At 39.8% G+C, this 24,534-nt stretch overlaps 4 protein-coding genes across 5 annotated transcripts in view; 1 reads left to right on the top strand and 3 right to left on the bottom strand.

The window, feature by feature from the left end:
• Window positions 1-5,787, bottom strand: part of mtss1 (MTSS I-BAR domain containing 1) — a 215,471-nt gene extending 209,684 nt beyond the window's left edge. Inside the window, exon 1 of the mRNA XM_062416009.1 lies at window positions 5,778-5,787. The gene's annotated coding sequence lies outside the window, so the exon portion shown is untranslated. The remainder of the gene's footprint in view (window positions 1-5,777) is intronic.
• LOC133977752 (complement C1q subcomponent subunit B-like) lies at window positions 1,446-5,489 on the top strand. The gene is made up of 5 exons (XM_062416018.1): window positions 1,446-1,556; window positions 2,254-2,419; window positions 3,118-3,349; window positions 3,625-3,742; window positions 4,439-5,489. Exons 1-5 carry the CDS (start codon window positions 1,554-1,556, stop codon window positions 4,646-4,648), a joined length of 729 nt encoding a protein of 242 aa, XP_062272002.1. The 5' UTR covers window positions 1,446-1,553; the 3' UTR covers window positions 4,649-5,489.
• Window positions 5,788-7,025: 1,238 nt separating the features above from the next.
• LOC134006641 (protein SPMIP1) lies at window positions 7,026-8,872 on the bottom strand. Its single transcript, XM_062445587.1, has 4 exons — window positions 8,697-8,872; window positions 8,074-8,248; window positions 7,834-7,936; window positions 7,026-7,154 (listed from the first exon to the last, which is right to left on the bottom strand). The coding sequence occupies exons 1-4, from the start codon at window positions 8,870-8,872 to the stop codon at window positions 7,033-7,035; spliced, it is 576 nt and encodes a 191-aa protein (XP_062301571.1). The 3' UTR covers window positions 7,026-7,032.
• Window positions 8,873-11,836: 2,964 nt separating this feature from the next.
• The window catches only part of flnbl (filamin B, like), a 79,449-nt gene continuing 66,751 nt past the window's right edge, over window positions 11,837-24,534 (bottom strand). For both annotated transcript variants that reach the window (XM_062416590.1, XM_062416591.1), the window contains 14 exons: window positions 23,813-23,941; window positions 22,089-22,262; window positions 21,684-21,842; window positions 20,953-21,156; window positions 20,586-20,738; window positions 20,164-20,286; window positions 18,843-19,109; window positions 18,580-18,717; window positions 18,352-18,467; window positions 16,167-16,299; window positions 15,845-16,021; window positions 14,747-14,965; window positions 13,969-14,181; window positions 11,837-13,612 (listed from right to left, as the gene is read on the bottom strand). In XM_062416590.1, coding sequence (XP_062272574.1) covers window positions 13,425-13,612; window positions 13,969-14,181; window positions 14,747-14,965; window positions 15,845-16,021; window positions 16,167-16,299; window positions 18,352-18,467; window positions 18,580-18,717; window positions 18,843-19,109; window positions 20,164-20,286; window positions 20,586-20,738; window positions 20,953-21,156; window positions 21,684-21,842; window positions 22,089-22,262; window positions 23,813-23,941 — 2,393 coding nt within the window. In that variant the 3' untranslated portion in view covers window positions 11,837-13,424. The remainder of the gene's footprint in view (window positions 13,613-13,968; window positions 14,182-14,746; window positions 14,966-15,844; window positions 16,022-16,166; window positions 16,300-18,351; window positions 18,468-18,579; window positions 18,718-18,842; window positions 19,110-20,163; window positions 20,287-20,585; window positions 20,739-20,952; window positions 21,157-21,683; window positions 21,843-22,088; window positions 22,263-23,812; window positions 23,942-24,534) is intronic.

The raw sequence follows: 24,534 nt of genomic DNA, 5'->3' as shown, positions 1-24,534 counted from the left end.
TACATTTCAGTGGGAAATATTGTACTTTCTACTCCACTACTACACAAAAAGCAGCGTTGTGGTTTCTTGTCACGTTTCAGAAATCTATGAGTTGTTTGCAGTTAGACCACAGAGATATATCCCTTTTAAAAATAACTGTCCCTCTAAAATAAAGAGGAAAAATGATGCCGTATTTCACAAAAAGATGAGAGAGAAGTCCAAATAACAAACAATAATGTGTGTATCCAAACTTTGTTTTTGCTCTTTCCTCTGAACATCCAACGGCCCCCCAGTTTTACCTTGTGACCCTTTGGAGAATCAGGCTGCTTTGGAGCCACTTAGCTAAACTAGCTAATAATAAAGTACTTAAAACTGGCTCCACTTCATCCAGCAACCATTGATGCATCAGTATTAACAGTCTAATAATGTAATCATCATCATATATCAGTCACTGTTGCAGAACAAGTACTTTAGGTTCATTTTGATGATAATACTTCTGTATTTTACTTACAGCAGCTATAATCACTATTTAAAACAACAACAATAATGTATTAAATGTCAGAGACATCATTGTAGTGATAAACCTACAGAGAATTATCAGCGACTCTGCAGCTCTCCTCAGCTTTACGGAGCTTTATAGCGAGTTTCAGCTCATTGTTTAGCTGTCCGGCTGCAACTTTACTGTTTTGGTTCACTCTCAGCACTCTCATAGCGTCGTTTTCAGAGGAAAAGCCCTTAAAAGACCACTGTACACTATCTGCTCAGCACCAAATGGCAGACACACACAGTTAGCTGAAGACTAGCTGGTGAACTTGGTGGAGCATTTGGCAGCTAAGGAGCCAGATATTTCCCTCAGGAGTTGGGAGAGAGTAAAAAATAGAGCTAAAACATAGTAAATATTGGACTTATTGAAGCAGGTGGACAGAAACACGACTCCAAATGAATGATAATGTTGCTTTATAACTGCTGGATGTGTAAATAAGCAACAGTTTGCTAACAAATTCAACACATCAACATAAAAGGTGGAGATATGTTTGTGATGTGTTCCCAACTTGTTTCTGCTGCCCCCAAGTGGCCAAAAAAATAAGTTAATGCAGCTTTAAGTAGGACTTTGAACGCTTAGATTTGACTTGTGATGTACTGGTACTTTTACTCAAGTAAATGATCTCAATGCTTCTTTCATTACTGCTTTGTGGATTTCCTAAAATGAGCTCAGTGCTGAGGATTATGTGACAGTTTCAGCTAATATGTCACCTTTAGCTAAGATAAAGTAAATCCAAGCTGTGTCAAACCTCCGTACATAACCTGGGTTGACCCATTCACACCAGCAGCAAACATGCACACAGTTGTTTTTTTATTGGTCCCTCCCTTGCTACTGCGAAATGTTTTATCCTAAAAGTGCATTTTTCTGAACTCCAATAGAACAGCGACCATGCTTTCTTGTGTTGTTTCACTTCCTTTTTTTTCTTCTAACTGAGCTGCTGCTGTCACTGTGAAGCAGGACAGCTCTTCATCTGCGCTCTCCATCAGCTCCACCAGCTCCACCAAAGGACGAGAGACTGATTTACCTACAAATGGTGAGACTTTACTATCCTTAAAAACTAAAGTTTAAAAAAAAACATATACTGTACATGCAGGAAAGAGAAAAGATTTGACTGATGTGTTGTTGAGACAGAAGTAGGTGGTTTTCGGTTCGACGGTATTATTGCTGAATGTTTCTTGATGTTGAGTCTAAATTAAACTGTTAAATAGTCAAGTATTATTGTGTTTCTGTTTGTCCTGGGCAGGATGGCTGCAGGTCTTTCAGGCCTTTCTTTAAAATAGTTTAAATTTAAATGCACAAATTAAGCCTTTAAATTGTCTTAATTTCAGTGTTTGTATCATCTAGATATTATTTTAAGTAATGGACACTGCACATTTAGTACAGTGTGTATTTCAGCCTCCAAATTGTACTCTCTTCAGAAATTTGTCTTTATTATATGTAGTCAATATTCTTGTGTGATCCTCACAAGACAAAACATGACACATCAGGGTTAAGACATTTTCTGGTAAAAGTTAAGGTTTCAGATTATTTAATTCTCCATGCAGGGAAGTTTTGAAAAGTCAATGCAGTGACAAAAATAAGTTGCTGTATGTGTGTATGTGTGTGTTTGTGTGGATATGAAACAAGCTGTGTCCCCAATTGGTAAAACACAGATTTTTGGGTCAGTGTTTAGGGTTAGTGTAAGTCTATGTCCCCAAAAGTGACCATCGTCTAATATGTGTGTGTGTTAGGCCCCCCAGTGGCTGAGCTGCAGTACTGCTGTACTGCTGCTTTTGGTTCATGTTGCCCCAGTCGTCACGCAGTCCTGCGCCAGGGGACCTGGAGGGATTCCTGGGATACCGGGCACCCATGGAGACAATGGCAATGACGGTGTAAAAGGAGAGAAGGGAGAATCTGGTGAGCTTGTACTGGACATGAAGACATCAGACACATTTCACACATCCTGTTTCACAAACTTTTCTCCACATCGTCACCATTTCTGATTCAATAGATACATCATCTGTGCATTACAATGATCACTGTAGGAGCAGTTTTCTAAAATTGTAATGACTTTATACTGAGAGATGTGACAGTGTGAAAGACTCCACAAAAGAAGGTTGTGTTCTTGTTTGTCTTTATGCTCATTCAGGGGATTGACAGATTTTAAATGAGATTTGTTGGCCCCTTTTGACCAAGAAATAAGTGATTAGTTTTGTGTTTAAAACCTTTCAATATTTGTACTATTTTCTCATGAACTACTGCACTGTTAACTGTCTATCACTACATATATGTGTATTTTTAAAGTGGCCCTGAGCACTCAAAGTGCTGCTGCTTAAGAAAACACATGCAAATAACCAAAATACAGAAAAAACATCTTGGTCTTGTGTTATTTGTATTTTATTGTGTTTTCAGCCTATTTGCAGCATGTTTTGTGATTCTTTGTGCCACATTCCTCATTTAATTGTTTTATGTGTGTATTTTCTTTTGTTTCAGTCCCTGAAAGTGTGACGCAGGATATTTTAAATAGACTGAATTTTTGATTTTTACACCTGTTTTTCTTCTTAGATTCAGATCATAACCTTGTGAGATGTAGTAAGTGTTTTTTTTATGACCAGGTGAGACAAGTCATCCTGTCAAGGCCCATAAAGGGGTGTCAGGTATACGGGGCCCCCCAGGACGACCTGGGATGAAGGGGGAAACAGGTATGCCGGGGTCTCTTGGCCAGGTGGGTCGTCAAGGGCCGAAGGGAAGGTCCTTCAATCCCTCCTATCGGGAGTCATCCTTCTTCTCCCAAAAACGGACAATATCACAAATCCCAGACCTTGACACTCCCATCGACTTCAACAGGTCAGAGATGAGACACTAGAAACGTAACATCTTTTTTTATGTTATAACTTTAAAATAAATGGCATTATTTGTGTATCTCACGATTTACAATTAAAATCTATATAACTGTATTCATATATTAACCTTTATTCCCTGATCCCAGAATCAATGGCACAAAAAAGTAACAATAAAATAACTTACAAGACATTTTGATGGTGGAGCTAAAAAAAACAGGAGTTAAAAATAAATAAATAAATATACATATAAATAAAAATGTGTATGTAAACTTCCTACAGCCCGATTCGGCCGGACCTGGATGAACAGTTTCAAGGAGAATCGCTGACAAACAAAACTTTCCTGTCTACCATCCAAGGAGTCTATTTCTTCAGCTACCACATTTCAGCCAAGACCAGGGTGAGTTTCTGTCTGTCTGTTAGTGTCAGTCTGCTTTGTCTGCCTCTTTATCTTTTTAATTTGATTCATCTAACTGTGGATTAGGACTTGAGATACTGACCGTAAACCACAAACCTCCCCAGTTTGATTCCAGCTGAGGACCTTTGCTGTATTTCCTGTCATCTCTGCTGTCTATAGTACATGTTTAAATATCCCCTCCACACATCTTAAAGCATATTAAATAATTTGTTTTAACTCATAATTTATGTCTGATATGGCTTTTCCACACAAAAGTTAAATTAGACATTTTTGTCTCCTATGTCACTGAACAGTCGAACAAGAATAGAAGTTATTATTATTATAAGAAGCCTCTTAAGCAGATTAATGTGAAAGCAGTCGTGAAGTTAAGGAACAAGGGGAGGGTCACTTTAAAATGCCAAAAAAATATCCCAACCCTAATTTATTAAACTTGTTATTATTATTCGAATTAATCCTGACCACAATGTTTCCTCAGTTGCCATGTTTAGATAACGTAGAAAGCAATTTAAAAACACTGAACTTAAGAAAATTGCCATTTCAGAACTGTCGATTATCAATGTTCTCATGTAGAATAAAATACACGTCTACTTTTTCGTCACTAGATTTCAGTGCATAACAATATCTCAGCTGTGAACTGTGAATATTGATGCCCCTGTTTGTATTTGAATGATAATCTAGGTGTGTCTGAAGCTGGTGAAGGGAAGTGAAAACCTCATGATACTGTGTGACACGTTTGACGGATTCCTGGTCACCTCGGGCTCGGCGGTCCTGGAGCTGAATGTAGGAGATGAAGTATCACTGCAGGTGCAGAGGTACAACAACATCGTGACGAGCCTGAGCAGCACCAGCCACATCTTCACCGGCTTCCTGATCTTCCCAACCGGCTAGAGCTCCAGCCGCTGATCCTTACAATCATTAATAAAGTCACAGATGTTTTGGGACATTCATAGCAATTAAATGAACGTGTGTTTTCTGTAATAGTGCAAATATCATCAGAATTAATAAAGGCTGGCTCAATTATGCACTGCTACCTGCTTTCCTGCATGTTTTAGCCTCTTAGCTACATATTGTGTGTACTTTAAATTACTGATGTGCATTTTCCAAAACATAACATTACATTTCTGATTGAATCCCAACTTTCCAACAGCCAGTAAACAGTAAATCCAGTTTAATTAATCATTATTTTATTGGTAACATTTCACTTTAAGTTCCTATATTTAGTATTTATAAGCAGTATATAAATTGAATAAACTAATAAATAATTTAGGGCCTATAATACACTATAATGTCATTGTTTGCAAAGTGTTTATTAATGTATTTGTCTCTTCCTGTGGGCACTCATATATAGAGGCCTGATGTATACACAGATAATAATTGTTGTACATTAATAAACACTTCAATTACCTTTGTACAACTACATTATAGTGTGATATAAACTAAATATGGGGACTTATATTAAAGTGTTACCATTGTTTTTAGTACATTTTAATTTAAAAACAAATAAACACCCCACCTTCAAAAATGAAAACACAAGACTGAACCATGCTGTTTTTTCACACACTCTGAGCGACATACATTTAATACTTTCTAACATTAATCAACAAAATCAACATTAGTAATGTTGTTTTGTTAAGTGTTTGATTATTTAATTATAAGAGAAACTTGCTTCATTTAAAAATCTTCTATTGTACATCCCCAATAAACATCAAGTTTTATAACCATGAAATTATTATAGTGTGTGAGACATTTCATTTTATACAAGTTTGCATCAACGTGAGAAGAAAAATACCTCAAGACGCCCACGTGACAAACACCTTTTCCACACTAGTGGTCCAGTAATGAACGTGCATACAGTTAGTCTGTCGTGTCTTCTTTTGTTATTTAATTTTAAGGTACATTTCTATCCTTTTCTCATGAATAACTACTTAAATAATGATCATTTTATTATTTTCAAGTCGCTGACATAATGTCTAGCACCATGAAATCATTTTATAGCAACATTGTTTTTGTGTGTGTTTTTTCACCCATCATTACATTTTATTAATTACTAATTTTGCAGCTGAATTATTAAAGAAAGTGGTGTCTTTAATTAACAACACAAGGAAATAACACATTCAAATCTATAGACATAACATTGTGCAGATCAATGAAATGAATAAATATCTTTTTCACACTTCCATCAACATCCAGCTGTGCAGATGCTAAATTAGATTAGATTAGAATTAGATCGCTGCTGAAAATAGTCTTCTCCACTCTGAGTGGCATTTGCTGAAATCTACAGTGGCCCATCTTTTTGGAAAACTACTGAAAGAATATATTCATGATGCATTTTTAAAGATTTTCACAGGCGGGCTTGCGACGTCAGAATGTCGTCAAATAAGAGATGGACACATTGTTGGGTTTGCTCTCTTAATTAGATGAAAGTACATTACATGACCAACTTTATCCATTTGAAATTAAAGTCTCAAAAGGCCTTAACTCTAAAACAATCCTTATAATGTGAAAACACAACTAGAAAAACATCTATACATTTAAACAACAGTAATAAACTATTCGCTGCTTTGAGGAATAATAATGGGATCATTATGACTGATTAGAAATAAAATATTTAATGGTGTGTGGTGTGTAACATTTCCTCCAGTGTCTCAGTGTTTAAAAACACTCAGGTATCAGGTGTACGTGGTTGAATGGACTCTGTCTGACTGACACCAGTCCAGGAATCCATTAATTATCCATCACACAGTATCAGGTCATCAGACACTTAACCTGACAGCTGTGTGGACGGTAAACAGATATCACAGCAGGAAGTAGAGGATTGCTGGATGTACTCATCTGTTGATTTTTTTTTTCTAATCCCGATCCTGACTTTAATATTTGACTTTAATTTTAAACTGTCCCACATCTGACCAATCAGTCAAACATCTGACACTGCTGTTTTGGTGTGGGAGGAAATCTCTCAAACACAAAATAATCAACTTCATAAACTTTAAAAATCCTGGTAAAACAAAGTAATAGTAGTAATTTAAAGGAAAATGTCAAGAGATACACTCCCTAATTTAAATATAGCAATCCCAAACACCAAAATGTTATATCATGCCCCCAAAATATGCTATTTAATGATCCCAAAATGGGTTACAATACCATCAGTGATGACATGAGGGGGGTACTGGGGTGTTTGTTGGCACTATTGGCCATTAAAACTAAATCAAAGTGTGTCTTATAACAAACAGGAATGGTGTTCATCACACGAAAGTCTTTCTGCTGTTCTGAACTCAAACACTCGGTGTGCCTGTAGCTGACGGGCTGTTGAAGACGCCGTTCCTGGCGTAGAAAGTGTTCTTCACCACCGACGACCTGGCGTGAGATGGAGTTCTGTAATCCAGAGTGTAGTCACCTGTAGATAGAAGGAGACACACAGGTGACTCTAGGACAAAGACAGTATACAGGCACAGCTCTATGGATGTAATATCAGTGGGTCTGTCCACTACTTCGGTCCAGACTGAAATATCTCAAGTTTGTTGAAATTTTGTCCAAACTTTAACAGTCTCCAGATGATGAATCAGTCAATCTAGTGCCACCAGCAGACTTTCCCCCAATCCAACAGAAACATCTCAGCATTTACTTGATCAATGTCATGATAGACAGATAAATCTGAATGACTCTCGCAATCCTATTACTTTTCATCTAGCGCCACCATGAGGTTGAAATCTGTAGTTTTGAGAGAAATATCAACAACTATAAAATATATTGCGTTGTAACTTTGGTGATCCCTTTACTTCTCATCTAGCGCCACCATGAGGCCAAATATTCATTCTGCCCAATACTTTGGTTTACTTCAAATATCTGCAAAACTAATGACATACTAATTTGAAAATGCAGATATATTAACATACTGAACTATGATGGTTTATATAGAAAAACATAATTGCTGAACATCACCATGTTAGCATTGTAATTGTGAGTATGGTAGCACTCTAAAGCTTAAATGATACAGACACATCAGATACATTAAATCTAATCAGTTCTGTGGACTTCCTGACATTAGTTTCATGTCTAAAGACTGAAGACTGTACCCAGCCTCCAGCCGTACTCCCAGGACGACAGCACAGGAAAGTCAAACTTCTCCTCAGGTCTCCTCTGGCCTCGCCTCTGCAGGTAGAGACTCCGCCCCTTCCCCTGCACAGGACACAATGTTTAATGTTGTTTGTTATTGGTTTTTGGTTTTATCATCGTTATAAAATGCAAAAGAAAAGTTTCATTCAGAATATTCATGTGTAGGGAAAGATTTAAAATGTAGTTTAAATGTTCTGTACATGGTGAGAGGAGTCCTGGTAGAGAGCCTTTCTGGTTTTGGGGGAAACTGGCCTCATCAGAGGGGCCACACTGAGCTGCCCCTCCTCTTCCACAGAGAGCGCAGGAGGAGGAGGACGAAGAAAAGGAGGGTTGCTTTTCTTCTCAGGTGTTCTGGTGACAGGAGGCAGGACAGCTCTGGTGGGTGGAGCGTAAACACAAGATCAGTGTGTGTGTCATTGATGGTTTCAGGATGCATTTAAAGAATTTTACAAAAGTCTTTACATTACATACAAAAAAACTCAAACTTTTACTAGAGTTAGTTTCTGTTGCACTTCATTCCCAATTATTAAACATTACATCTGTGAATGAATTCAACACACATCAGCACCTCATTGTGGGTTTTTGACACAAAGCCACATCAGGATAAGCCATTGTCTTATTTTCTTGCATTAATACGTATCAAGTGTCCAAAGAAGCAACATTTTTATCACATCCTGTTCCTCAACTACTTTTTGGTCGTCTGTATGGCATGCCTGGTGTGTGCTAATGTGTGTTCTCTTATAAAACTCAGTCCAAAATTAATTGTAATTTCAGTCTAGTTTAATCAAAGAATTGCAGGTTGAATGTGAATAAATTATCTCACTGGGTGTCAGCAGGCAGTTGGGGCAGCTGTGTTGAGTCTGTGCTGTTTTTTGGAGGATTGTCACAGGATGGGTAGAGCTTGGCGTAGCGGCTCTTCCAGGCCAAACGGGTCAACATCTCCTTCTGGATCTGCTCCCGGTAGCAGTTCTGGCTCTGGGTCGTCAGCTGGCAGCGCATCTCCTGCCAGAGAGTTTCATTTAGCAACTCTGTGTACCACATTTTTTACATTAATTAACATCTTGAAGACTTTCAATTTAAAGGGCTTTCAAAATAAACAACTGACTCAGGCAAAGGTACAGTTGTTTTGATTGATGGACATTAATATAAAGCACCGGAAACAAAGTTCATGCAGTATCATTTATGAGGTGGAACGAGCCATTTTTAAATAAAAGTCATGAAATTCTCCTGGCCGACTGAAAATACATAACAGAAAATGATTTTAAAATGTCAAACGTACAAGCCTGTGGACATAAAAACATAACATGAGAAGTCAAGTAAGACTCAGTGAGCCAAATTTAAAGCTTAATTGAATTCTCCATCAATTTTGGATGATTTCAGCAACTATGGCCCAACCATGTTTTACTCCCAACTCCAACATTGAAGCATTTTGAATGTGGTACAGCTCTGATTTGCACCTTTAGACTTAAAATCCATAGTAATGGCAGCCAATTGCTTATTGGATATTGTAGTGTTTAATACCTTCCACCATGGCAAACTGAAAAAACAATGATTTATCCATCACATCGCATACATTTTTCTCAAAAACACTAAAAGGAACTCATACTAGAAATGGGTTTGAATAGTAAATAGTTGCCATTTGATGCCATTGTTAATAAAGTCGGGGGAAAAAAGAAGAATTCTCTTCGATTTAGACTGAAACTCCACAAATATGGAAAAAGTTCATGAAGGTTAAGTTAAGTATTTTCTACAGAATCTACAACACCACCACAATGAACAAGTAAAAAACTATCTTAAAATCCAGTTGTCTTACCTCTATTTATTATTTGACTGAGCTCACAATATTTAGACGTTTTAAAGGTGTTGCATTTCTGAAATCCATTCATGAAATGATTAGATTAGACGATTGTTAAATCCAAAATGTCTTCATTTACCTTTTGTCTGATGCAGAGCGGTGCAGGATCAGCTTCTCTCTTTTGAAATGAGCAGTGGATCATATAACACACAGCAACACAGGGAAACATGAGACACACACTCTCTCTCTCACACACACTGACACACACTAGTTTAGCTTATCCATTCAACAGTATCCAGATTTATAATCATCTACCGCACATCTATTGGACAGGATACTATTGTGAATATAAACACTCACTGTGGTAATCATGCGAAACATCATTTGTCAAACAGATTTAGAGTGAAGGGAGACTCGCTCTAAATCATGTTGTAGTTCATGTGACTGACAGAGGCAAAGTTGTCAGTATCTTATGAGACCTTGTACTTAAAATGTGTACTTCAAAGCAAATCTATCTGAACACAAACATGTCAGAGTTGAAGAGAATCACCTTTCTCATCTTTGTCATATGTGTTTCTGAATGGATTTTTTCCATCTAGCATTGCAGATTGTGTCTGAAAGAGCTGCTATCTCTCTGCTCAGAGCCTCAATCTTCTCCCTCATCATTTGACTCTTCTGCTCCTCTTCCTCCCTCAGAGCAGAGATCCTGGCCTCCTCTTCCTCTTGTAGAAACTGGTGAAGCCTCTTAAACTTTAGTAAAGATATTTTCCTCACAAATTGGACACTCACATTGTTTCCCTGTCCACCATCTATTCATAGAAGTTGTAGGTAAATGACAAGACAACAAAATCTTACAAGATGTCAAAACTGACCGAACAGGAGAGGTCCTTTAAAGATCGTTAAGGTCATTTTTATCTCACACTCAGACAGAAAGCAGTTTTGGCTCCTTTTCCTCTTCTGCAAAGTTCTCTTAACCCTCAAACACTGTTCATATTCAGACCATCCAGAGTATCCCCCCCCCATAATTTCTGCACAACAAATCATTCATGAATATCTCCTCATCAGTCACAGATAAGAGTTAATTATTCAGTTTTTACACTTGTTTATGGACAAAAAAAGAATTGTTTAATGTGAAGAATGTAGCAGTATTTTTTATTTTTTGAATAATTATGGGTCAAACACTTTAAAAAATATTTAGGTTGTTTTTTTACAGCTCTCAAATGTTAAAATGCGTCAAATTTGACCCAAAACAATATGTAAGTGTTAACCTACTTACTTTCACGTCGAGTTGTGACTCTAGTTTAGGTTAAATTCAGCATATGGAGTCAGCAGCAGGTAGAGGTGGCAGCCTTTCTGTATCCCAGTATTTACTCCTGTAACTGTCCTCTGTCAGTTTAAGATTAATAATTTAACAGATTAACTTGTTGACCAATCAGCCACCAGGCAACCAGTGTTTGATTCAGTCTAAAGATTTTAGATCCAAACTCAAAAATCCAAGACACAGATCATGAGATGGATGTAGAGACACAAACACAAAGCAGAGAGTCACATATTCAGGGTTCTCACTGCTCAGTATGAAGACATGTTGAGCTCTGCTATTTAAGGAATGGAGAAGTCAATGGATTTCACAAAATTAGTATATTAGTGTCCGACAGGTTTATTAACTGTATTAGCTTTTGGCTTTTAAGCAGGATTTGTTCAAGATAAACTGTATTAAAAAGCAGAATGTTCACCACTTCTTGACAAGTTTGGACGTAACACAATAGGACAACTGTTTAGGTGTGTCATATCGTGGTAATTTGGGGGCATCAGATGCTTGACCAGGGACCAAATGGATTAAAATGTACACAGACAAATATGCATACACACTCTTTGTCAGATTAAGATAAACTGTGTGCAGGCATGGCTGTTGTATAAATCTGAATCATAATGTAAGTGGCAGAAGTCTTATAGCCCCATCTCATCTCTGACCTCAGTACATCATATATTATTCTATGGAAATGCATTTTACCATTTTACATTTACTGTCTTACATTTTTATTGGAAAATGTGTACAGGTAAGTAACAATAACTACTTACAACCTCCTGTAGTCCAGATCCAGGAAATGACAGACTGAAGTCACAATGATCTTTTTCCAGTTGATTTTAATTATCAAATGTACATAATCTCAGAGTTTAGTTTCACATTAAAACACCCATTCCCTAATAACAAAATGAGAATTTTTTCCCCCCCCCGTACAAAATCCTCTACTCCCTTTAGTATCAAAACTAGCAGTGATTAGGCAACAACATCCAGATGAGACATAAAGAGGTTTCTGTAGGATTTACACACAAACCAAATAATCTGACCACATTTTGCAGCTCAGATCTGATTTTGAATGTTTTATTTTAACATTTAATACCAAGAGCACTGCTGACATTACAGTACTGAGGATGATAGATAAACTCTCATTCATAATAAAATTATCAAATCTGGTCATCCAGCATCTTTATAAAGAGAAGATTTCTACTCCGTCCAGGCAGACAAGAAGCAGATCAGATCTGAGCCACAAAGTTAAAAGTCGGAAGTGTTCATGTAAAAATGCAGCTGAAGGAACAACAGAGAACAGCAATAAACTCAGCATGTATTGTAATTAAGTAGTCTGTTGTACAGTGCAGGAAACAGTAGTGTGAAGGCAGCTTAACAGTCATTGATTTGTTATGGCAACGTGCACTCATGAGATTCTGGGAGCTAACGTTCAAGAGCAAAAAAAAATCATCAACAATAAACATCAGTAGTCTCGTATAGTTTGACCCCTTCCTGCCTCCAGTCTGTCTCCCGTCTCCTTTTTAAAAAAAAATTGAGATGTTTGGCATAATTTTAGATGAGAAACGTTCTGCACAAATCTGGTTATTATTGGCTGGTTCCCTGTTGCAGTCAAAGGATTCAAAACCATCAGCTGGTCATTTGGCTTCCTGGTTCACAATCAGACCATTAAAGAAAACCTCATAGGAGGTTAAAATGTGCCTTTTGTTCTCATTTTGTTCCTGGCACTGTGTAATGTGACGGAAGGTGCTCTTTAATTCCAGTTATTTCTTTATTTTTAACGCATTTAAAAGGTTTGGCTCCACTCGTCTTGGTCCAGTCTTTCTCCAGATCCAGTTTAACATTTTTGGAAACGTGCAGAGACACCGAGTTGATGTGCTTGGACGTTATAACTAACTCACTTCTTCTTGTGTAAAACCAACAATCTTTAATTTACCAATCAAGTGTAAAAAAAAAAATATCGTCAAGTGCAAAATTTGTCAATTTATAATTTCAGGGCATCAAAAAACAGATCAGATTTTTATCCCCTCTCCTATCAGCTCATGTCTCCATCTATTTTCTTTGCAGCTCCAGTTGTAGGCCAGATTACAACTGCAGCTTTTACCATTTTGCCTCCCTGATTCATTGCAGAAGTGTCCAAGTAACAGGGTGCGAAGTCTCCATTCCCTCAACTTTTTAAAGGCTTGTTTTTGTTTTGTTTTTTTAAAATGCATTTTTTCACTGTTTGAAGGGTCTCAACAAGTAAATCAATTGCATCAGGAGAGAAAATCATTGAAAGGTCTCATTTGAACTGAACACATCTGAAAGCAAAATTAGCAAATAAAGCTTTTTTTCTTTTAAAACAACTTATTCACTGGACAGTTATTTGCAGTCCAGCTAATGTGTCCCCCTTTTACTCAAACAGGGATGCAAAATGGTAGAGAAGGAGTGACAGTGGTTTTCTTAGTTCATTATGGGACGGTGACCTGGAACGGGGAACCAGGGATGTGGTCTTCACCCCACTTGACCACCAGGATGTAGCTGCCCCGCTCCTTCAGCAGGTAGCTGACGTTGTACTGCAGGTTGCCAATGTGTTTGACCAGAACCTCCTCACAGGGAACCTGAGGACCGTACACACCCACCAAGAGCATGTTCTTACCTAGAGAGAGGAGGATAAGAAGAGGAGAGGATAACAGGTAAGTAAAGAATCAGACTATATCAATCCATCTTCTGTTTTAACACATTTTGTATTTATAGCTTTAATCATCATTCCTGTCAATCATAAAGGAAACATGGACATCACCAGACAGAAGCTGGAAGAACGGAGTACTGTTTGAAATGTCTTTTTCTGACACTCATTTATTACAGTAAGGAAAATGGTGGGATGCTTGTAGTATTTATCATTATACCGTGAAGCATATTAGTCATGCCATGTTAGCAACACAAAACATGTTATGAGTTGCTAACTGAACATTGTATTTTTGTGTATTATCAGCTGTGGGAAGTCTTCCTCACCGGCCTTGCTGCAGTCGACAGAGAAGTTGCTCTTCTGGCCCACGAAGGCCTTGCTGAGGCCGGGACCCCGACTCAGCACCTTGCTGGCATCAGAGTCGGTCAACCTGGGCATGGCACTCTGGGTGAAGCTGCTGCTGCTGGACGCCCGCAATGCTGGATCCACTGTCAGGGTCGAAGTCTCGCTGGCGTTGGTCACATTTACCAGTCGAGCGCCTGAGAGATGAGGAAAAAAAAACTCAGAAATTAAATTTCTTGTACTAGTGTTAGAAAGATTTCAAAATGCATCACTGAGCAGAACCACAAACAAGTGAAAAGCTGTTATGCAAAAACAGGGATTTAAATAAAAGAAGAAAGACAATCAAATCAATCTACTAATCTGAATGTATTTATTATATTCATATATTTTGTACTACAATCACCGGGACCTGAGTACGGTATTTAGTTCTCTCATATATCTATTCCATGGCTGGAATGACAATAAAAAATGACAATAAAAATCCTTGAATCCTTGGATAATGAAATGTAGGAGGAGGAAAATATATTACTCTACTGTACTTCTAAGAAAGAGTGGAAGTCTCTGCATTGGAGCTGGTAGTAATATAAGGATGTGACGTCACTTCTTATGCAATTGAGCAGTTATCTACAGAAAGGTTACGCCAAATACACGCAAACCTATCTAAACAGAGCTATAACATATAACACAAACACCTGTTTTTTAGTGTGAGATTATATTGGTACAGAACACTGAAGTTCAACAGAGTGACTTTCACCACTTTACCTGTGACTTTGGCCTTGAAGGGGCTGCCGTTGATGTGGTTCGGGCCTCCATATTTGATGCTGATCAGGTAGTTTCCGGGCGCCATGGGAGTGTACTGCACCTTGTAGCCTTCTGGAACCTCCTGGCAATCCATCTTTACCTTTGATGGACCTTCGATTGTCACGGCCAAAGCCCCAGGGCCTGCCTTAGTGTTGTTGATGATGAACTCTGACTGGTTACCTGCGAGATTTAAAACGACAAAAAAACCAACCCTCAATAACTTTTATTTTATAACCAAGGGGGTAGCTCCAAGTCTGAAAAGTGAAGCCGATGCGAAGTATTAAACCTGCATTCTCTCTAATGGCCACCAGGGGGCAACACTGCAAAAGAAGTCTGATTGTATAGAAGCCTATGAGAAAATGATCCTACTTATCACTTAATTTATTACCTCAGTAAACACTTTCCTAATGAACTGATGGTTTCAATCACTAATTTCAAGTCTTCTCAAATTCAGCATGATGTTCATTTAGCTTCAAAACAGCAGTCAACAAACCAATGGGTGACATCATGCTCCATATTTTTTCATTTTATGTTTATAACTAACAGTTATCAGTATTGTGTCCTGTGGTCGGAGGAACAGCTGACTGCTAAACCACAATTTACTGCTGGAGGATGTGTGTTGCTGTTTATGTCGTGTTAAGCAATACAATTAAAAGGCAATAAAACATCAGCAATGTTGTTGATGTAGAGTACCAGTCAAAAGTTTGGACACACTTTTTAGTGAAGGGAAGGTGTGTCCAAACTTACATTGTGCAATTGTCATGATTTACCCTGTAACATCCCATCAACGGAACTTTTAAGAGCCTGTAAAGCTTTGAGGGTTAGGTTCTGCGTATGTTTTTTGGATACGCATCTTTGAAATAGCAACATTTCCATCACTTCAGATAAATGTAATTAAAAAGGCACTGGGTCAAATATCATGTTCATGGGCTGTTTTACTGGGTGTGTACATCTGTGGGACATAAACAGAAGAAGTGTCCACACTATGTTTACACACAAATTTCAACCAAGTGAGAAAGTGAGGGGTCACACAGATAAATAAACAGACAGGTAACCCACCTGTCGTGCCTCTCTCCAGTCCAGTTCCATACGCTGAGACCAGACCAGGATCTCCGCTTTGTCCCGGTTCCCCGACTCTGACCTCGAAAGGACTTCCTGGGATGTGAGAGCCATTGAACTTGACATCGATGGTGTGGATGCCGTTCTCCCGGGGGATGAAGCGGATTGCATACTTGTCTGGAGGACAGGACAAGATTTTTGAGACTTTCCTACAATCATGCAGTGTTTGTGAATAATGTAGAACTCAGGGAGCGTCTTTCTGGCATCTCTGAACCGCCAAGTTGCCGCATGTTGCCTTGAAAACCTGCTCATGGACACCCACCTTTTTCCAGCTCAGTGACGACACACTCCTCCAGAGCTCCAGAGGGGCTGTGGACTTTGGCATCCATCTTGCCCTGTGCTCCGTTCAGACGCACTGCAAAGGATGCTGGGTGATTCGCCTTCAGACCAGACTCCTACCAAGGTCGGACACGCACACACAGTGTTAGTGTAGGGTTGGAAAGTGAACACAGACACGTGCACACACACACAAATACATCAATTTGTTTATTAGTAGCATATCAAAGTGCTACACACACACAGTACAGTTTACCTGATCCCAGTTTCTATTCTACTATTGTCTCTACTTGCACCATTTCTCATAATGGTCTTCTACTCTTACCTGAGCTCCTGTTGGTGCGGCTCCAGCAAACAGAGACAGACGGCCGCAGTGTTAAAAAGCAAAGTTAGGCACACCGACACTACAGTCTTACAGTGTTATAGTACAGTCTTTAAATAAGTATTAAGTCTGATGATGATATTAGTGGATATTCTTTTTTTTTTTTCTTTTGATACAGAACATTTAAATCTGCCTGCCTTTAAAGACTTCATACCAAAGTATGAACTGAGTGGGGACTGTCTCTGGTGGATGAACTATTGAGATACTTTTGACCTCAAATGATGATCTCACATTTTTGTATTGACATATTGTTACTTATCAAGATCAACCAATACAGATACTACTGTGATGAGCTAAATGTGACTAATCAGACTCTAATTGTTACACGTTCAATACTGGTGTCAATACCAGAGTTTCAGCACCACCAAAACAGTACTTTTTTCTGTACCCTACTTTGACGAATGTTTTCTACGGAACACATTTTTCATTTTAAAAAACAAGTCAAAGTTCTGTTATAAATTGATAATAAAATTAAAATGTGTCTGATTTTCTATAGTATTAAAAGTTGTGTAAACAAAGTCAATTGTACAGGAACTTTGACTTAATAAAATAATCTGAAAGTTATAAATCTAATCAAAACCTAAGATTTTTAGTACTTGACTGTGACACTATACACTGTACTGAGGCACAATACCTAACACTGCCCACAATATTACATTACTTTAAATAACAATATAACATATATATATAGTTATAATGATTTGTTAAATTGGGAAACATTTTTAAATTTAGGATAACCAGATGAAAATACTGGAACTTTAGTTTTGCCATAAAGCTGATCTGCTCACTAATTTGCAAACATCAGATACCAAAAAGGAAAAGGCAGTTTGGTAAATTTCTGTGAACAAATTTATACTGCTGCACAATTATTCTATTTAAAAACCGAAGCAGCACTGTTTTACTCGTTGACTGAACTATAAGACTGAAATTTAACTAACTGAATGAGAGCGTTACAGACTGAACAGAGCAGACCTTCATCTACAGCTACAGACAAGAAACAAACTACAGGAGGAGAGCAGGGGGTCTGCTGCGGCCCGCCTCTGTCTGCTGTAGCCAGGCAACCAAGGAGCTGATGCTGTAGCAGCTGCTGATGAAGATGATGATGCTGTTAAAAGCCTTTAAATGAAACACAAGAGAAACACCGGCAGTTCCACACCAGACAAAAAGGGATGACCAGAGCCAGGCAAAACGCTCAGGAGAAGGAAGATCTCTAATTCAGCCAATCTGAACAGCTGTGTGGAGCGATCAGATTGCCGTCATTTAATCTATATGAAAAATCTAACATCCAGTAATCTAACTAAAATTAAATGACTTTACATCATTGAGCACATTCCAAATCTCACTGTACAATTTTGGATTTTTGTCTAATAATGGTGCCGCCTGTCCAACACCTTAATTAAGATTTCTATTTACTTTTTCTCCAGTTCCAATATCACAACTAAATTTAATAAAAAAGTATCTAAATCTCATTGATCTCTTTCACACTTCCACACACAAAAGCTGTGTTTGCCTAGCTGTGGTCACATCCATGAGGCCAGTTGCATAAAGAAAATTCTGCTGCTCATCTGCAGAGGGTTAAACTGACTATGGGCTTTTTAAGGCTGGCACTTTGCCTCAAATCAAAAACCAAAAGCAGTCAAACCCTCAGTTAATCATCTCTGTATGATAGTAACATCTAGCGTATTGTAACACTTTGCTCACTATTTCACATTTTTTTATGCAACTGTGCCCCAAAGCCCTTTAACAATACAGGGCATGCTGGGTGTGGAGGTGTCTCCTCATGCCTCACCTGAAGACCGGTAACAGTGAGGCGGCGGGCGTCATTCACTGGGGCGACGACAGGAACCAGGTAGGGGCTGTCAGGTATGTGCTGTTCATTAAACTTCACTGAAATCTCATAATCACCTGCAGGAAGAGGAGGAGGAGGAGGAGGGTGAGAATGTGACTCAGAGGGAGAGAGATACACAAATAAACAACCATGAGGGTAAAAACTGTATGATTGGTGTGTTTTCTCTACCAGGCTCCTGAGCGATGTATGAGACACCACAGGATCCGTCTTTGCGGTCGTCGAAGGAGATCTCTGCCCTGCTCGGTCCCTCCACAGCAATGGATAGACCGCCGGCTCCAGCCTCCCTGGTCCAGATACTGAACTCAGCTGGAGAGAGAGAAGATATAAGAAAACTGCAGACCCAAATTCACAGACCCCTTTCTTACATATGAATCCAGGTCTTGGTGTGTGTGTGTGTGTGTGTGTGTGTGTGTGTGTGTGTTACTGTGTACCTGGCTCTCCTGCCAGTGCTCCCTCCAGTCCCGGACCTCCTGCTTTCACCTTGGCGGCCCCTCCCTCTCCCAGCGGCCCCACGGTGAACTGGAAGGGGCTGCCTGGTACGTGCATTCCCCTGTATTTCACACTCACGCTGTGCACGCCCATCTCTGTGGGCACGAAGCGCACACAGTAAGTGTCGTTGCCCGCGGCGACCAGCTCCGCGGGCTGCCTGGCTCCAGACGGGGATGTGACCTCGGCAGTGACGTCCTGAATGTCGATCGCTGTGAGGACGGACAGAGTTTTTAGTACTTTTTTAAATCTGTAACAATCAATCAGTTCAGCCCTAAAACCAAAAAGTAACGATGAAAAGATGAGGCACATTCTCTTAAGCACACACAAACACACAGCTGCAACTTAATAAAGCATGTTATGTTGCAAACCTTGTACTCATTAATTTTTTCCCCCCTAGGGCTCTACAACGCACCCTCTACCCTGGAAATTCCCACCGAGCAGCGAGCATCAGTGACCCAAACACTCCTTGCTGCCCTCTCTCCCCCTGCTAGCACCAGACCAGAGAGGCCAGAAATTAGGCGAAAGTGCCCAGGAGAGAGGCTCCGATCCTGGGCAGCAGTAGAGGGACGAGCCCTGCGACCGCTGGATCTTCCAGACCACCAGATTGAGCAGTAGGAGCGAGAGGAGGCGCGAGAGAGGGACTGCCGAGACAAGACCAGGAGGAACCAGCTCACTGGAGGAAGAGGAGGGTGATGAAGAGGAGAGGATGACAAGGTGGAGTAGGGGTAGATGGAGCGATTGGAGATGGAGACAGAAGGCAGAGGAAGAGAAAAGAAGAAGAAGCTGAGTAAGAGAAGAGTGAAGAGGAGAAAAGGAAAGTGGATTAGGACAAAAGAAAAGAAACCGAATAAGGAGGAAAAGGAAGAGGAAGGGTGAGAAATGGAGGAATGAAAGGGGAGGAAAAAAAGAGGAAAAGAAGTGAATAAGAAAGTAAAAAAGACAAATCTGACACAGACTACAGTCAGTACTGAGCAGCAGTAAGAAAGAACACACAGAAACCAGAGAAATGTTGGAGCTTCAGACAGGAAAAAGATTATAAAGCAAGAGGAGCAGCTCTGATGGCGCAGGACGTCTGAATCCAGATTTCAGTTTTTTCACTGACATATGAAACATCCCAACACACCGTTTTTACTTTTAGAAGCATTTACAGGTGAGCTGTTGGATAAAAATAAGACCCCCCCCCAAAAAAAGACAGTTGTTGAGAGTCAATCCGGTGAGCCTTCAGAGTAAAGCTTTAGTGTTTGCGTGTGTGTGTGTGTGTACCTGGTATCTTCAGGCTGAGGTCACACACGCTGCCCACGCTGGCAACAGATGCCGCCTTCTGTCGTCGGGTGATGCTCTCCCGAATACGACCCTCTCCTGTCACCCGCACCGTGAATGGACTTCCTGTTGACAAACACACACACTTTAAATCATTTGTGTGTACGGACTTATAACTAACATCAACATCCAGTGAATACACATACTGATCACTTGTTTTCAGTACTGTACTTGTTACATTTTTAGCATGTTAACAGGCTAAACTAAGAGGGTAAACATGACATTCCTGCTTAGCATCAGCATGTTAGCATTGTTACAGTCGTTTACATTCAGCTCAAAGCACCATTGTGCCAAAATACATCCTCACAGAGCTACTAGCGTGGCTGTAGACTCTCAGGAGGCTGCAGAAGATTGTTAGTTTTTACCTGGGATGTGTTCTTCAGCGAAGCGTATCGAGACGATGTAGTTTCCTGGTTCAGTGGGACAGTAAGTGACTCCACATGTCCCGTCCTCCAGGTCCTCTGTCTGGATGTCCACCTTACTGGGACCTTCGATGGAAAGAGCCAGCCCACCATAACCTGCAAACACACAAACACACACAGTACATAAGCGTCCACTGGCTCCCTGGCAACAGGAATGACTTCCTTCTGTAGAGGAGGCAGTGTCCCTGAATCTCAGATATTAACTTGTGAGTGATTAAAAATAGAAGAAAGTAACAATTCTTTGAGTTTATATATAAAAACAAACCCAAAACAAACAAAAGCAGAGGTGGACAGAGTCCTCTGTACTGACCTGCTTCCTGTGTGTCGACCACAAAGCTGGCGTTGTTGAAGGTGGTGCCCTGGACCAGGCCGTCGCCGTGAGCTTTGACCCGGCTGGCGTCGCCGATCTCAGACTGGACGACCATAATGGTGATGGGACTGTTGGCAACATGACGCCCGTTCTTTAGGATGCTGACATGGTGCTCACCCACCTCCCTGGGGATGAAGGAGATACCTGGGAGGAGGAGGGAGGGAGGGAAGGAAAGGTGGAGAGGTAGAGAGGGGGGAAGTGGGAAAAGTAAAGGGGGGGGAGAAGCAAAGGTTAGAGAGGAAGAACAGGCAAAGAAAATAAGGAGGGTAGAAAGACAGGAGGAGGAGCAGGAAGAGGTGAGATAAGAAGTGAGACAGAATAGGGAAGCAAGGGAAGAAGAGGAGGAGAAAAGAAAATGAAAGGTGAAGAGGTAGAAAGAATGGAGAGGAAACAAAGAATATGAAGGAGGTATAAGGAAAAGTAGGAAGAAGAGGATGGAAGTAGAGTGAGTAACAGGGAGAGAAAGAAAAAAGGAGGAATGAGGGAACAAGTAATAGGAAGGAGATGAAGAAATGAACGCAAGAGAAGGGTAAGAAGGAGAATGAGGGGAAAGTGACAAGAAACAGATTTAAATCAACACAAATAAAATCACTTCAGAGCATGTTTGTGTGTGTGTGTGTGTGTGTGTGTGTGTGTGTGTGCGTGTGTCTCTGTGTGTGTCTCTGTGTTACCGATGTGGTTGTTTGCCAGCCTCTTCAGCAGGCAGGGCTCGTCACGGCCGGACGGCGCCTTGATGCTGGCGGTCAGCACACTCAGATCCGTCTCATTAATGTCCAGAGAGAAATCTGCTGCTGAGCCCAGTTTGACCTGAGAGCGCCGCTGTTTGTCCTCTGAAACACACGCATGACACCACTGTGAGCATGTAACCAAATTCAGATATTTATATTATGCTATGAACTTTCACAAAAATCTGCCTTTTATTGAATTTCACCCCCTTCAGGCTGTAAAGGCGACTTTTAAAAGTTTAAATTCTCCACATGGAAAACAACTCAGAAACACACAATGGGTTTCCTCTGATTAATTACTACAAATGTTACTTATTACAACGTTGGGGCAAATGTATGTGATAGACTGACCAATGATCTTTGCGGTGAAGGGGCTGCCGGCGATGTGCTCGTCGTTGTATTTGACCAGGATGTTGTAGTCTCCGGGCAGAACAGGCAGGTAACTGACGCTGCACGTCCCGTCCTTGTTATCCACACAGCTGATCTCCGCTTTGGACGGACCCTCGATGGCCAAGTCCAGACCACCTGGACGGACAGACAGACAAACAGACACACACACACTGAATATATCTGACACAATATGCTCACACCAAATCTAACAGTTGTTGCTACATACTGCCCTACATTTATACTGTTGTGACATTTAAGAATTAAGTTTACAGCTATAATATCATCACCACAAACATTAGCACTAAAAATCCTGTTACTACAAGTACTAACATTACAAAATAACTATTATTACAGCAACATTAAGACACTGCAAATATTACGCCCAGCTCATGCGTTCCTCCCCAGAATGATGCTACCGAAATTTGTCACTGTCTGATTTGACGTTAACTAATACTAAAAGTACCGAAATGTCTTAATCTGCAGGACTTTGGGACAGTTTTCCTTAAAGTGACATCAAGCCAAATTCTGATATTTAAAAACCATGTTAAATGTTTCATTAGCATTTTCCTGAAATTACCCTTTTGTATTTGTGTATTATTGCCATCGAGGGACAGCCAGGTATCGTAAGTCAAGTCAATTTAACCCTAAGTCACAAATGTGTCTAAGAGGGTTTTAAACTATGTATAGCATAGGACACCCTCTGTTTGATAAAGAAATAAATCCACACAAAAATGTTAGAAGAAAAAAAAAAGAGAAAATCCCCAGGAAGAGCAACAAAGAAAGGATCTGTCTTCTAGGACGGACAAACATGCAACAGATGTTGTATAAACAGTAATCAGAGTCGACAGTAAAGGAACAATATGGAGAAACAGAATGACAATATTAAGTAAACAGAGAACAAAGTAAATATTAAATGTAATGAGTTTGAGTTTCAGAGTGTAAAATAAATGGTGAGATACCTTCCATGAGCCCATGTGGGTTTTTGGTCTCACCAGCACAATCTGTCAGTTTTGTATTATATAACTTGGTGTTTTTCTGCCTGTGCAAACAATTAAACTAAAATGCGTTTGGAGTGAAGAATCAGAGAGAAAGCTGAGCAACTTCCAGCTGCCACCAGGTCTGATACATGTTTCTCTATGAGCGGAGAACATTTCCAACCTTCAAATCTAATAAAACTTAATACCTTAAATACCTTTAAAAACGAACTGTTTCCAAATGTTTAAATGTGGCTGGTTTTTCTTTACTCATGAAAATCAAGCTGGTTCTGGCTGACTACAGATGACAACTCTGTCAGACAGCTGGTCAACACAATGTGTTCAATACTTTGGTTTATGGCCAAATACTTGCAAAACTAACGACATTTCTATAAGCCTCAACTTCTATTTGTTTTTTGGTAATAAGCATATATTAGCATGCTAAGATGATGAACATGGTTAACGTTATACTTGCTAAACATTAGCATGTTAGTATCATATTGTGAGAATTTTAGCATTTGGCTCAAAGCATTGTAGTTGTACACTTTTTCTTGTTTATTCTCCTTTGTCCAAAGCTCTATAAAAGTATTAACTTAGTATTGGTCGTACTGTTGGATGCCACAAATAAGCCCCATTCTACCATTACTACTCCAAGTACTAAACTGTAAGGTCCCCCCCTTATATTGACTTCCAGCTCTCCTCCTCTCGTACCTTCAGAGGCGTCCTCTGTGAAGACGGTGAATGTGGCCGTCTTCTTGGCGACTCCGTAACTCAGACCAGGACCGTAGGCTGTGACGTTGGGGCTACTGGTGTGGTTCACATAGAACTGAAGGGGAGACTCTGCAACACATACAAACAGGTCATCAATATCAGTGCAAAAAAAAAGGGATAAAAGGAGGAGGAAAAATATCACCTAGAGACTACAGTGTTCATTACACCGACACAGGAAACATCAAGGTATAATCAACATTCAAGTTCTTTCTGTGCAGAGGTAAACATTATGGGATGATGATTCTACTAAAGGAAGCTTAACAATGCTATTTCTGCTTTCACTAATAGTTCAGGTATAAATACAGCTGAGGTCTGTTGTGATCTTAGGTGTAGCTGCTTTGTCAGCTCTCACCTGAAGAAATGACTCCATCACACAACTGGATCTAAACACATACAGTAAAACCTCCTGAAGTTTCAGCTCTGTGGAGCAAAAACCCTTTGACTCAGGTTTCACAAGAGTAGACACACACATACACACAGAGTAGTGTTTCCATCTCTTCAGAGGACATTAAACTGACTTACATTCATTTCCTGAAGACTTAGAGACCTACCCTAAACATAAGCCGAGCCTTCAGCCAAAAATGTTTAGATTTACATTATGGGGATTTGCTTTTTGTTCCCAAAAGGAAGATGAGACCCCGTAATGTTACTGTGTAAACATA

This window comes from Scomber scombrus, chromosome 3, assembly GCF_963691925.1.
Source record: "Scomber scombrus chromosome 3, fScoSco1.1, whole genome shotgun sequence".
NCBI lineage: Eukaryota > Metazoa > Chordata > Actinopteri > Scombriformes > Scombridae > Scomber > Scomber scombrus.
Note: the sequence above shows the minus strand (reverse complement) of the source record. Positions and strands in the feature narration are given on the sequence as shown.

Excerpts from the sequence above, each read along its gene's own strand:
- LOC133977752 (XM_062416018.1), top strand. Across the intron at positions 3,350-3,624 it reads ACTCCCATCGACTTCAACAG|CCCGATTCGGCCGGACCTGG; the intron begins GTCAGAGATGAG and ends AACTTCCTACAG. Across the intron at positions 3,743-4,438 it reads ACATTTCAGCCAAGACCAGG|GTGTGTCTGAAGCTGGTGAA; the intron begins GTGAGTTTCTGT and ends ATGATAATCTAG.
- LOC134006641 (XM_062445587.1), bottom strand. The coding sequence starts at position 8,872 with ATGCGCTGCCAGCTGACGACCCAGAGCCAGAACTGCTACCGGGAGCAG. Across the intron at positions 8,249-8,696 it reads CAACTGCCTGCTGACACCCA|AGCTGTCCTGCCTCCTGTCA; the intron begins GTGAGATAATTT and ends TCCACCCACCAG. Across the intron at positions 7,155-7,833 it reads GGAGTACGGCTGGAGGCTGG|GTGACTACACTCTGGATTAC; the intron begins GTACAGTCTTCA and ends TTCTATCTACAG.